Consider the following 13,018-nt stretch of genomic DNA (forward strand, 5'->3'; position numbering starts at 1 on the left):
CTCGTGTGGGATTTGAACCCACGACCCTTGCACTTCTAGAGCAGTGTCTTACCAACTAGACTACCAAGATTGCCCGGTAGCTAGAGGCAGTTCGAATCCTAATGTGACATCGTTTGTCAATGGGTGCTGTTTAATATGGCTGGATGTGGGTTTGACTGTTAGTGATATCATTATCAGGAAGTATAGTCATTTGAACCTGAGATCATTTCTATGTTAAAGTTTCCTTCCTGTATGGTTTTAGGTGTTAGTAAAAAGAAGGTTTCAGGTTTTGTTTCCAGTCATCTTTCAGTTGTGTACAGTGTACACATAATCTACATGTAGCTGCCTTCTATACACTTTTTTTGTGGTTTTAAAGGGAAGGTACACGTTTGGTAACTGTCAAAGACCAGTCTTCTCACTTGGTGTATCCCAACATAACCATAAAAAAACAAGCCTGTGAAGATTTGGGCTCAATTGGTCATCGAAATTGGAGAAATGATGAAAGAAAAAACACCATTGTTCATTGTTGGACGAATTGGTGTGCTTTTAGTATTTTACCTCTCTCTCGAATAACTATGTTACTTCAGAGAGAGTCGTTTCCCACAATGTTTTATACTATCAACAGCTCTCCAATGCTTGTTACCAAGTCAGTTTTTAAATTAATATTTACCAAACGTGTACAATGGTGTGGCCACGGATCCTACCCTAGTTTTTATGTCATTTATTTGTGGCATACATGTATTTACCAAACCCTACCTTTAAAGCCATTGGACCCTTTCGGTAAACAGTATTGTCCAAGTCCCACACTTCGTGTATCACAACTTATACATAAAATAACAATCCTGTGAAAATTTAGGCTCAATCGGACAATCGGAGTCGGGAGAAAATAACGGGAAAACCCACTCCTGTTTTCGCGCGTTTCGCCGTGTCATGACATGTGTTTATAAAACAAATATTATATTGTTTTACCGTTTTCTCAAAAAGTAAAGCATTTCATGGACTAATATTTCAAGAGAAGTCTTTCACCATTACCTTCTGTAAACCCTGTAAATTATTTGTAAATCTGTGAACTTTTTCTTTTTTTCTGTACCAATGTCTTTAACAGTCACACATACATGCACTTGCTACATGTATGTATCAGCATTTGTTTGTCTACGTGCCCAGGTACAACACCCAAGCAAGCTCTTTTGAGAGTGGTCTCCAAGGATTGAACATCAGAGATCCTCGCCACTCCAACATGTCCAATGCCTGAAGGCTTCCTAATGCATTCAGCGTCTAACAACCATCATGACCATGTCCCAAAATAATATCCGACACAGCGCATTTAAGACACTGGACACCTTTCGGTAATTGTGATAGACCAGTACAAATTTGGGCTCAATTGGCCATTGATGACTGCAAGAAAATAACGAAGAAAAAAACACCCTTGTTGCACAAATTTATGTGCTTTCAGATGCCTAAAAATAATTAAAAGACTTCAGGCCTGAATTCTTTTAATATTTGCATACGAAGAAATTACCTCTTTCTCAGAAACTATGTTACTTCAGAGGTAGAGCCGTTTCTCACAGTGTTTTATACTATCTTCAGCTCCCCATTGCTCGTTTACCAAGCCAGTTTTTATGCTAACAATTATTTTGAGTAATTAACAATAGTGTCCAGTGCCTTTTTAAACATGTTTAACACACACACAGACTGCAATTTGGTTGTTGTTTTGGTTGGGCACGAATATCGTCAGCCGTATTTGTGGAAAATATGTAGAGCTTAAAGTTAATCAAGATTATTGAATCAGTTCGCCGTCGCTAAGTGCACGTACTCAATTTGGTTTTCCGCATTAATGTGTACAAATGAATTATGCTGGGAAGGGTAGACTGCTGGCAGCTACATGTGCATGTACAGGCTGATAACATCACGTTCATTATGAAATATGGGATGTACACTTCAGTGCTGAGTAAATTTGATTTAGGAAATGTACACTTATATGTACAGCCTTCTACCGTTCGTTAATGTTTTCGGGAAGGGACGGGCACCTCAAAATGTGTATACAAGAATATTTTGAGATGCATCTAGAATGGTGTCGAATTTTAGTCTGAAATAATAGATGTTAAATTTGCATCGGGGATAAAGAATATTAATTTTTGGTTTTACCCATACACGGATGTGTGAGTATCAAAAATTAATATTTAGTCTGAAACTTTGCAATATCTAAACATTCTTGTGTGACAGTTTTAAAGGGAATGTAGTTTTTGGAATCTTTCGATTGGTTTAATCCTTTGCAAATGTAGATAAAAAAAGTTACAAAATAACCTGTGAACATTTCATTTAAAAAGGTGGTCAGGTTGTGTTTTTGAGATAATAAGAGGGCAAAATAGCTCTGGAAAGACTTTTGACTTTGGGATGTACCAAGGCAACACAAATCAGCAAGATATATTTTTTTCGAAATCAAGCATCTGAAAGCACACAACTTCGTGTGACCAGGGTGTTTTTACTTTCATTATTATCTCGCAACTATGACGACCAATTTAGCTCAAATTTTCACAGGCTTGTTATTTTATGCGTATGTTGAGATACACCAACTGTGAAGGCTAGTCTTTGACATCTACCAATAGTGTCCAGTGTCTTTAAAAGAAAAGTTCAAAACGCAAACAGCATGGGCTTAAAGAGTTATATGAAATCATGCCAATCCCTAAATGCTAAACACATCAAGGCCTAAACAGGAAACAATGTGATTTTCCAGAAGTTACTGCACACTGTACTGTACTTTTGTATCGTATAGACTTGACTCAAGTCCCAATCCCGTGCCATCCCCAGGAAACTACTGTTGTGTGACGCTCTGCATTCCAAAACCTGTTCCGCATGCGAGACAGGGAATTGACGATGTCACAGTCGCCTGGTATGTAAATGTATTCACTTATGAAATATGTAACATTGTTACGTGATACGTTTTGACCAATCAAACGCACCCAAAAAGAAGACTAGATCATTTGTCACTTGTGGGTTAAGTACTTAGTTGATGATTGAAATACATTTTTTAACAACCAATTAATTATAAAAAAGAAAGCACTAAATGTTCATTTGAATTTAAGTAATACGTTGTAACATACATTGGGGTCGGTTTTGTTTGTAAAAAATTTGAATTTTGGGAAGTGCAATAAAAGGACTTATGACACCGACACCCCCTGCCTGCTAATGAGTTTACCCACCCGACGTGCGTGCCGCGTATAGACCCATGCCGCGTATAGACGCGTGCCTTACAACGTCTTCTATAGTGATGTCACAGAGTACAATGAATATTTTACCAGCAGGGCAACGCTTCCATGCTCCCATTGGTTTTGTACATCTCCCCATTTGGGGAGATTTTCCAATAACAACGTGCAGGGTAAGAAACGACATCGTCAAGTCCCATTCTCGGGACCACATTTTGACGGCGAGCGCGCACTGTACTGTATGCTACGGGTTGTTTCATAGTAATTTGAGGTAATAGCTTAGGGACCTCTCACACGAGAATGGGACTTGAACCAAGTCTAGGTAACGTAGGACTTGATGAAGGATAAATTTATCAATTCCAGAGTGTGTATGCCCCTATAATTCGATTTGCAGTAATTCACTGTGTACCTGAACTCCCTCTGGTCATAATGGAGTGTTCCACCTCAAACAAGATGGAGATCCCTCGAGACTGGAAATCAAACAGAAGGGATAGTTCAAGTTACTCACAGCATGCTCCCATTGGTTTTGTACATCTCCCCATTTGGGGAGATTTTCCAATAACAACGTGCAGAGTAAGAAACGACATCGTCAAGTCCCATTCTCGGGACCACATTTTGACGGCGAGCTCGCACTGTACTGTATGCTACGGGTTGTTTCATAGTAACAGGTATTAATTCTAACCTCTATGCTAACAGTCACAGTGATCTGGGCCCAATTTCATTGAGCTGCTTGAAAAGCGAAAAAAATAGTACTTAAACATTTCTGCTTAGCAAAAATGAGCAGGGAGCTGGTCCCAAACGGTGCACCGTAACATGATACTTTAGCTGGTAATCCTTTAAAACTGTAAGCAAAGTTGTTTGATGCTAAAGGTTTGCTTATGAGCAAAGGATGGGTAGGCATGGTTGCATTGGTATCTTCCACTAGGAGCCTGGCTGCAACTTTTTACAATGCAATTATGGTTTTAAGTGCCATGCGCAAGTCAAGGGCACAAGTGACATGACTGGGATTTGAACCCACACTCTGCTGCTGACAACACAAGTGCTCGGGTCTGATGAACTACACTTCTCGGCCATGACACGCCAAATGAGTCTTAAGTGCACGTATCCTACATAATTATGTACAGATACTGGGCCCACACTCTCCGCGCAGGGAGTCTAGTTTGTTTCGTGCGAAACTGTAGTACCTCTATCAAAATCATTGCTATACCAACTGCTAACACATAGGATTTAAACTGCCTCTATCCACCATGCCAGCTCGGTGGTCTAGTGGTAAGACTCTGCTCTATAATGCAAGCATTGTGGGTTCCAATCTCAACCAAGTGATTTGCCTTTGTGTATTTTTTTCACAGAATTCGGGAAAGTAATGTTGTACAATACAAGGGTAAAACATGTAGAATACTCAGGGCAGTTTTTGGATTATGAGACCCATTTACATGTATGTAGCAACTTATACTGGTTTACAGTAAACTTTACTAGGTATGTCATGTATACGTACACTACTGTGGTACATTCAGCAGCCACTGCAAGAACGACTGGTAATAAATTTTTGCTCTTAACTATAAAAGTAATTGGGTTCTTTTACAAACATTGCACAACACACAGGAGTACGAGTGACGAAGCGCCATGAAATTGTGCCCAGGTCATTAGACCACATCCCAATTAGAGATCCATCATGACGTCTATCATCAACCAGACCCTAAAGGTAGAAACATCATCAACCAGACCCTAAAGGTAGAGACAGTTTGTCCTGAAGCTCTCAGCTTAGTCCGAGTCAATTATTAACTCACTATAGCTCATGGCTTTAGTTAGTACCCTCATGTCATACACGTGTCATAAACAGCTATGGCTTTAAAGGCACTGGACATGGTTGGTTTTACTCGAAATAATTGCTAGCATAAAAACTTGGTAACGAGCAACGGAGAGCTTCATTGCTTCTCAGCAATTAGGGCCTAAGTTTTTATTGTCATATTACACTGCCTTTAATTTCTCCATACAGAAATTTACAATATAAAATGTGTATGTACAATGTAGTCAGGTCGTAGGTTATGCACATTGTAATTTTGCTAAGCAGTGCAATGTGGAGGTTAAAGCCATTGTACCCTTTCGGTAAACAGTATTGTCCAAGGCCCACACTTCGTGTATCACAACTTCTATATATAATAACAAACCTGTGGAAATTTAGGCTCAGTCGGTCATCGGAGTCGGGAGAAAATAACGGGAAAACCCACCCTTGTTTCCGCACGTTTCGCCGTGTCATGACATGGTGTTTATAATAAATCCGTAATTCTCGCTAACGAGAATTTATATTGTTTTGATGTTTTCTCAAAAAGTAAAGCATTTCATGGACTAATATTTCAAGAGAAGTCTTTCACCATTACCTTCTGTAAACCCTGTAAATCTGTGAACTTTTTTTCTTCTTTTTCTGTACCCAAAGGGTCCAATGGCTTTAAAGGCACTGGACATGGTTGGTTATTACTAAAAAATAATTGCTAGCATAAATACTTACTTGGTAACGAGCAACGGAGAGCTTCAGTGCTTCTCAGCAATTAGGGCCTAAGTTTTTATTGTCATATACACTGCCTTTAATTTCTCCATACAGAAATTTACAACACAAAATGTGTGTGTAGTCAGGTCGTAGATTATGCACATTGTAATTTTGCTAAGCAGTGCAATGTGGAGTTTAAAGGCACTTGACACGTTGTGGTAATTACTCAAAATAATTATTAGCATAAAAACTTACTTGGTAACGCGCAACAGAGATTTTAACATTCTAACATTTTGAGAAACGACTTCCTCTGAAGTAACATAGTCAAACATGTAGTTTTTGGGAAAGAGGTAATTTCTCACTCAAATAAAGATGTCCATGGGTTTGAAGCGTTTTATTAGGCATCTGAAAGTCTCACAATTTTGTGCACTGAGGGTGTTTTCTTTCATTATTCATGTTGTACAAAAAGGAACCCAGACCCTTTAAAGGCAAAGAGCATACAGTTGGTTTTAGGGACCCTATTAACTCTGTCATGGATATTCACTTAACAGTTGCATCAGTCACTGTGGTAAATAATTAATAGTAGATGCGCCTGTTGGGAAATAATTAGTCTGCAGTGAAGAGACTTGGGCGATCAGTGTGTGTAATGTATAGTCATGATAGTAGGCCGAGTGTTTTCAATCTAAACTAAATTTGTCACGTCAGCAGACTTGGCTGGCAAGGCGTTGATGTTTGTCTTGAGCATTGCCAGCTGCATTGTTAAAAAATGGATGATCGCTTACTTGTGTTAATTCAATATAAGTTTAACTTCCTTTTTTTTCTCTAATGCGAACAAAATGCAGCTTTCACAAACCTATTTTGACCTACATATGTTTGTGTACCAACTTAACTTGAGCTGTGAAAATCGCGCGCTGCCTTTAAAGACAGTGGACACTATTGGTAATTGTCAAAGACCAGTCTTTTCACTTAGGGTATCTCAACATGCATAAAATAATGAACCTGTGAAAATTGGTCGTCGAAGTTGCGAGATAACTATGAAAGAAAAACACCCTTGTCACACTAAGTTGTGTGCTGGATTTCTAAATCTGAGGTCTCAAAATCAAATCCGTGGAAAATTAGTTCTTCCTCAAAAAATACGTCACTTCAGAGGTGCCATTTCTCACAATGTTTTATACTATCAACCTCTCCCCATTACTCGTTACCAAGTCAGGTTTTATGCTAATAAATATTTTGAGTTATTACCAATAGTGTCCACTGCCATTAATATCGCTGTACAGAAATTTAAACAATTTACATGTGGGCACCAGGCAAATCTAAATGCACATTGTAGTTTTGCTATTGAGCAGCAATGTGCACAGGCTGAGTACAGTAATAGCTCCTAAGCCACTTGAAGGCTGTATTTTATCATTTTCGCCCGTGGCATTGAGTTGAGGGAATACTCAGTAACTACTACCCATCACCTGTCATTGATGATTATCATTGCCCTATGATTACCATGTACTGTAGATACAGTCCGCTTGACACGTGGGAGTGTAGAGGCGTAGTATAGCCTGGCTTTTGTCAGATTTGTATGATAAATATGTCAATGTACATTCACTAAGTACAATGCTAAAACCTGAAGGTGTGTAAACAATTCTTTAATAAATTTCAACAATACACAGTTAAGGTTAGTATTTTTGAAATTTTGTTTAGAATTTACGGTTTTCGAAAGGAGTAATGAAGCTGTGGTTTAAAGTCATTATACACTTTCGGCACAGAAAAAAAAAAAGTTCACAGATTTACAAATAACTTACAGGGTTTACAGAAGGTAATGGTGAAAGACTTCTCTTGAAATATTATTCCATGAAATGGTTTACTTATCGAGAAAACATTAAAACAATTATCAATTCTTGTTGTCGAGAATTAGGGATTTATTTTAAACACATGTCATGACACGGCGAAACTTGCGGAAACAAGGGTGGGTTTTCCCCGTTATTTTCTCCCGACCCCGATGACCGATTGAGCCTAAATTTTCACAGGTTTGTTATTTTTTATACGAAGTGTGGGCCCTTGGACAATACTGTTTACCGAAAGTGTCCAATGGCTTTAAAGGGAAGGTAACCGTTTGGGAAGGTATACGCTTGAAATTAATGGCAATAGAAGCCTACAACAGCTTTCAATAGTAAAAATCATTTTGAAAAACATTTCACTTAAAAGTTACTTGAATCAGTAACGCTTCTCAGTTTGTAAAACAATCGAACGGTTCCAAAACTTTGCCTAGGATTGGGGTACTTTTTTTAACACAAAACACAATGTCTGCACATTTACAATAAATTTAGCTTTCGGGAATGACTCAGCTAGAGTCATAACAACAGGCCGTTAATTTTTGTTTGCATTTACATTGAAAAAACTTGACACAAATTGAAGATGACGATAATAGAAGGCTTCCCTTTAAATATTACTTGCTGAGGTGCTCTGGTTTTTGAGAAATTAGTAGAACAATGTCACAAAATCACTTTTTACATAATTAAAATAGTTTTTGTGTCACTCAGAAAAAAAATATTTTTCTTGACTTGTCTTGGTACTCATTTCTCAAAAACTACAGCACCTCAGTAAGTAATATTTTAAGGGAAGCTTTCTATCATCAATCTTCAAATCGTATAAGTCTGTGGACATTGTGTTTTGTGTTCTACAAAAAGTACCTAGACCCTTTAAGACAAATTTAAAAGTACTTTGGGCATGAAATGTTTGTGTCTGTTCATCGATTTACATGTATAATGTTACAACTTGTCTACCACGTGAGGCACATACAACTTGGTTAAAGCTTCATAATGCAGACGTACAAACGTAATCTGTAACATCTGGGAATGTGTTGCGAACATTTTATCTCATTGTACATGTATGTACATGTACTCAAGTGGTAATGTACATGCAGTCATGCTAAACATTTTAATATTGGAGACAGATGCAATCTGTGAACCGTACGTATTTGCATAACAGGTTTTATTACAATCAAAACTCTGTTAAAGGGAAAATATGCCTTTGGTTTTTGTAACCATTTGATTGTTTTAAACCTACACAAATAAATATACTATGAAACTAAACTGTAAACATTTCATTTCAAAAGGTGGTCGCGGTTTTGAGAAATCGCCGAGGGAAAAAAGCGGTTGATCTGTGATTGGACTACATAATCTGAGAGACGTTACTGTTCGTAGCGCTTCTCTGATTCAAATTTTGGAGGTGAAAACTGACAAATTTGTCCATAACCAGTGGACATGATGAATTTTTCAAAATGCTTTAAATACTATCGAAAGCTACTGTCAAGTAAGCTTTTATTTGCCACTAATTTAAAGAGTGCTAACTAAATGTACACCTTCCCTTTAAAGGTGGGTCATGCATGGAGAATACCAATTGGTCCCAAGAGTCCCATCATAGCGCTACTCAATATAAGCCTTCCTTCCTCTTGCGTATCATTGTAATAGGTTCAGACACAAATTCCTGTATGGTCAAGCCACGGACCCCTCGCAGCGTATCATAACCTCCTAGCAGGGTAGTGGCAAGATCCTGCTGTGATTCTTTATCATTTCAGGATGGAATTCCACACAGCTTTTGCATACCGGACTACATTTACTGACGTGTCTTATCATAGAGAAAGGATATAGCTCTATGATCTTGTGCTTCCTCTCCCACATGTTCCATCATGGATCTTTCATTTGTACACCATCTCAGTCCGTTTTAGTTACAAAGAAATAGACACTTGAAATATTTTTATCTGAATCACACTTGAAGTTTTGAGTGTGTTTGTGAATAATTATCATAGTAATAACAAGTAGGTACTATATAAGTTATCACACAAGCGCGAGTGGAATAGGGAAAAATATAGCGCTTCTGCGTCCCATATCCAACAAGGCCAAAGGCCGAGTTGGATATGGGACGCAGACGCGCTATATTTTCTGTATTTCCACGAGCGCGCGTGTGATAACGTATATCTTCAAGCAAACTTGGCGCGTGACATAGAACACACAATACGCATGGTGGTGATATTAGCCGTGCAATATAGGTTTTTATCACCACTCCATTCTGCGAATCTGATTGGAGGATTAGCGCGTACTTGAAGATAAAATGCATTATGATTGGTTCTGATGTAGAAAATGCAATATTAGTATAGCAAAAGTGAAGCTGGAGGTATATATGTACATACATAGCCTTGCATTATAAACATACATGTGTACTTGAAATATGCAGTTGAACTCTGATGTGTTTCTGTTTATGAGAAATGAGCGTACATTACCTACACAATCTCTCCCTAAACAAGCTCAAGAAAAAACGTGGGAACACAAAAATACAAAGGATTCCTATTTGAGGACAGTAAGTTTAGAGGACAGCATTTGAATAGGTTAAAGTATAGGACTAGTGCCCCTAGTGGGATTCGAACTAGAGTCCCAGAGGTGGAAGGCGAGGCAAGGCATCACTATACCATGTACATGTACACCAACCTGACTGCCCATAGCAACACTCTCACCAACAGTGAAGCTGTAGTCTCCACTTCCGATACGACCCACACGTTCTGGCCCCTTGCACGCATGTCACACGCGGCGACTGTGCCATTTTGGTGGGCAATACGTTTACGTGTAAACTCTGCGTCGCCTAAAATGCGCACTTCACTGAATAATGCACAGTGACATTGAACACCAAAATGGCGCATCCATGATTATTCTGATGATGACGTCAGGTGAATTGGGTCTTAAGAAGGTTTCAGTCCGGTGAAAATAACCTTCTTTGATCGTAGATGATTTCAATCTTTGTTTATCTTTCTTTTCTCTGATAGGCACTGCTCAGGAAGTAAATTCTAGGGATCACAAGGATCGGTTTTCTCTATTCTTGACGGACAAGAAGACAAGAACGACACCATGCCGACCCCTAAGGCATTACCCCTACACAAGGTCATCATGGTGGGCAGTGGAGGGGTGGGCAAGTCTGCTCTGACACTACAGTTCATGTATGATGAGGTGAGGAAGTACAGGTTTGATAAGTAGCATTTAGTAAACATCTACTCCGCGACAGTAGAAAATATAGCAAGACAAGTTCTCAAAAGAACAACTGTAGTAATAATAATATTAGTGGCTTCTTATATACATGTAGTGCTACTCCTTTTACATAGCACCATGTAATGGTTTAACGAGGTGCTGTAGACAATATGCTGCCAATCCAGCCAGGAACACTGGGGCTAACCTCCTTCTCTTTACGAGAAGTACACTGGGTTCTTTTATGTGAGTTACACAACACACGGGACCAATGGCTTAACATCCCATTCGAAGGACGAAGCATCATGATTAAGTGTCTTGCTTAAGGACACAAGTGTCATGACTAGTGGATTTGAACCCACAGTCTGCCGATCAGAAACACCAGAGCTTGAGTCCGATGCTCTTAACCGCTAGGCCATGACACGCCACAAGTAAATATACATGTGGTGTTACCATAAACCAAATAATACATAGGATGTGAAACCATAAACCAAAATAATACATAGGATGTGAAACTTTGCACGGCTGTGCACAGTGGGAGTATAATGATTATAATCAGGTGAAGTTAGCGGTAGCACCATGTGTAAATCTCTTTTGAGTCATGTTGGTTCTCACAATGTTTTATACTATCAACAGCTCTCCGTTGCTAATTACCAAGTAACCTTCTACGAGTGTCCAGTGCCTTTAAATATGTGTGTAGTTTACCCTCATCAATGATTTTCTTTTGTCTTGTAGTTTGTGGAAGACTATGAGCCGACTAAAGCAGACAGTTATCGCAAGAAGATAACACTCGACGGTGAAGAGGTACAAATAGACATCCTCGATACAGCAGGACAAGAAGATTATGCAGCCATACGAGATAACTACTTCAGGTCAGGCGAGGGCTTCCTGTGCGTGTTTAGCATCACAGAGCAAGAATCGTTTGCTACCACGTCGGAATTCAGGTGAGGGCGAAAGTGTCCCCAAAATGCGTTTTACCCAAATCCGGATTATGTGGTGTAAGTCCACAATAAACCATACCCACTTCATACAAGGTGCGTTCGATTAGCTTCCCTGGGTCGACCCTGGTCTGCCCCGGTACGTTCGAATAGCTTTGACGTCATTCCAGGGGCTCACCTGGGTCAGCCCCAAGTGCCCTGCTTGTGGAGTGGGTAGATTGGGGGCTGGCCCCAGTTGCATGACGTCACAACGAGAGGGTGAGTGATCGTTGGATTAGCTCATGTCGGGGGCTCACCCGAGTGAGCACCGCGGAGTCGACACAGGGAAGCTAATCGAACGCACCCATAGAAGCACACATTTCAAGGGCATGGAGGCAATGACCGGGGGGGGGGGGGGGGGGGGGGCGCATGGAGGCAATCGCCTTTGTTACCTCCGTGAAGTATCAGACCCGTTACATGCTAGAATTTCACTAAAGATATTTTCTTATGTGCAAATGATTTCACCAGGGAGCAGATTTTGAGAGTGAAGTGCGATAAAACAGAGGACATGATTCCGTTCCTACTCGTTGGAAACAAAGCAGATTTAGACGACAAGCGGCAAGTGAGTCAAGAGGAGGCACAGAACCGAGCTGCAGGATGGAAAGTTCCCTACGTAGAGACATCCGCTAAGACAAGAGAAAACGTCGACAAGGTTTGCTCTTAATTTGATAGATTCGGTCAAAGTAGAAGATGAGTAAATAGATTAAAACAAGGAAAAACGTCAACAAGGTTTGCTCAAAATTTGATTCGGTCAAAATAGAAGATGAGTAAATAGAATTTGGTGTTGCAAACTGCTTACCAGCCAAAATGAGGTTTGGTATAAATGGGAAAAACAGTTAATGGCCTGACGTTTTAAACCTAGCAGAGTCTTTCTCAAAGGCTACATAACAAAACAACTCGCATAAACAGGTATACTGGTGTAATGGAAGCAGTCCAGTGGGACATATAGAAGTCTTATATAGTGCACGTATCTACCAAACAAGGTACTCAAGGCGCTGAGTATATACAAACTTTCAGAAAGATAGGTTATTGCAGTGATGAGTTCTGAGACCCAATTATTTAGCACCTTATAAGGGTTTAGAAGGTGAAAAGAGATGAACTGAAAGAGAGACAGAAAAGAAAAAGGAGGCAAGGGGGAGGTTTAGGGAAGATGACCAGAAGAAAATACAAGACCAGAATCAAAATGAGAAGAGACCGGAGTCGAAATGAAAACACAGTTTCATCATCGAAACTGTTTCATTTGAACAAACAGTAAGAGAAGATGTATCTCTTTTTTTCTATGGGTGACATTCGGCAGGATTGAAAGATGTTTGTAAGACTCAAACTTAACATTTGAGACAGAGATGTTGGGTGGTCGGGTTGGCGTATTTT

The 13,018-nt window shown here is 39.5% G+C and overlaps 1 protein-coding gene across 3 annotated transcripts in view; it reads left to right on the forward strand.

Annotated features, from left to right (window-relative positions):
- The window catches only part of LOC117300803 (ras-related protein Ral-A-like), a 33,721-nt gene that overhangs the window by 14,536 nt on the left and 6,167 nt on the right, over positions 1-13,018 (forward strand). For all 3 annotated transcript variants that reach the window (XM_033784619.1, XM_033784617.1, XM_033784618.1), the window contains exons 2-4: positions 10,475-10,655; positions 11,406-11,614; positions 12,116-12,299. In XM_033784619.1, coding sequence (XP_033640510.1) covers positions 10,557-10,655; positions 11,406-11,614; positions 12,116-12,299 — 492 coding nt within the window. In that variant the 5' untranslated portion in view covers positions 10,475-10,556. The remainder of the gene's footprint in view (positions 1-10,474; positions 10,656-11,405; positions 11,615-12,115; positions 12,300-13,018) is intronic.

Source organism: Asterias rubens, chromosome 16, assembly GCF_902459465.1.
Source record: "Asterias rubens chromosome 16, eAstRub1.3, whole genome shotgun sequence".
In the NCBI taxonomy this organism is placed as follows: Eukaryota; Metazoa; Echinodermata; class Asteroidea; order Forcipulatida; family Asteriidae; genus Asterias; species Asterias rubens.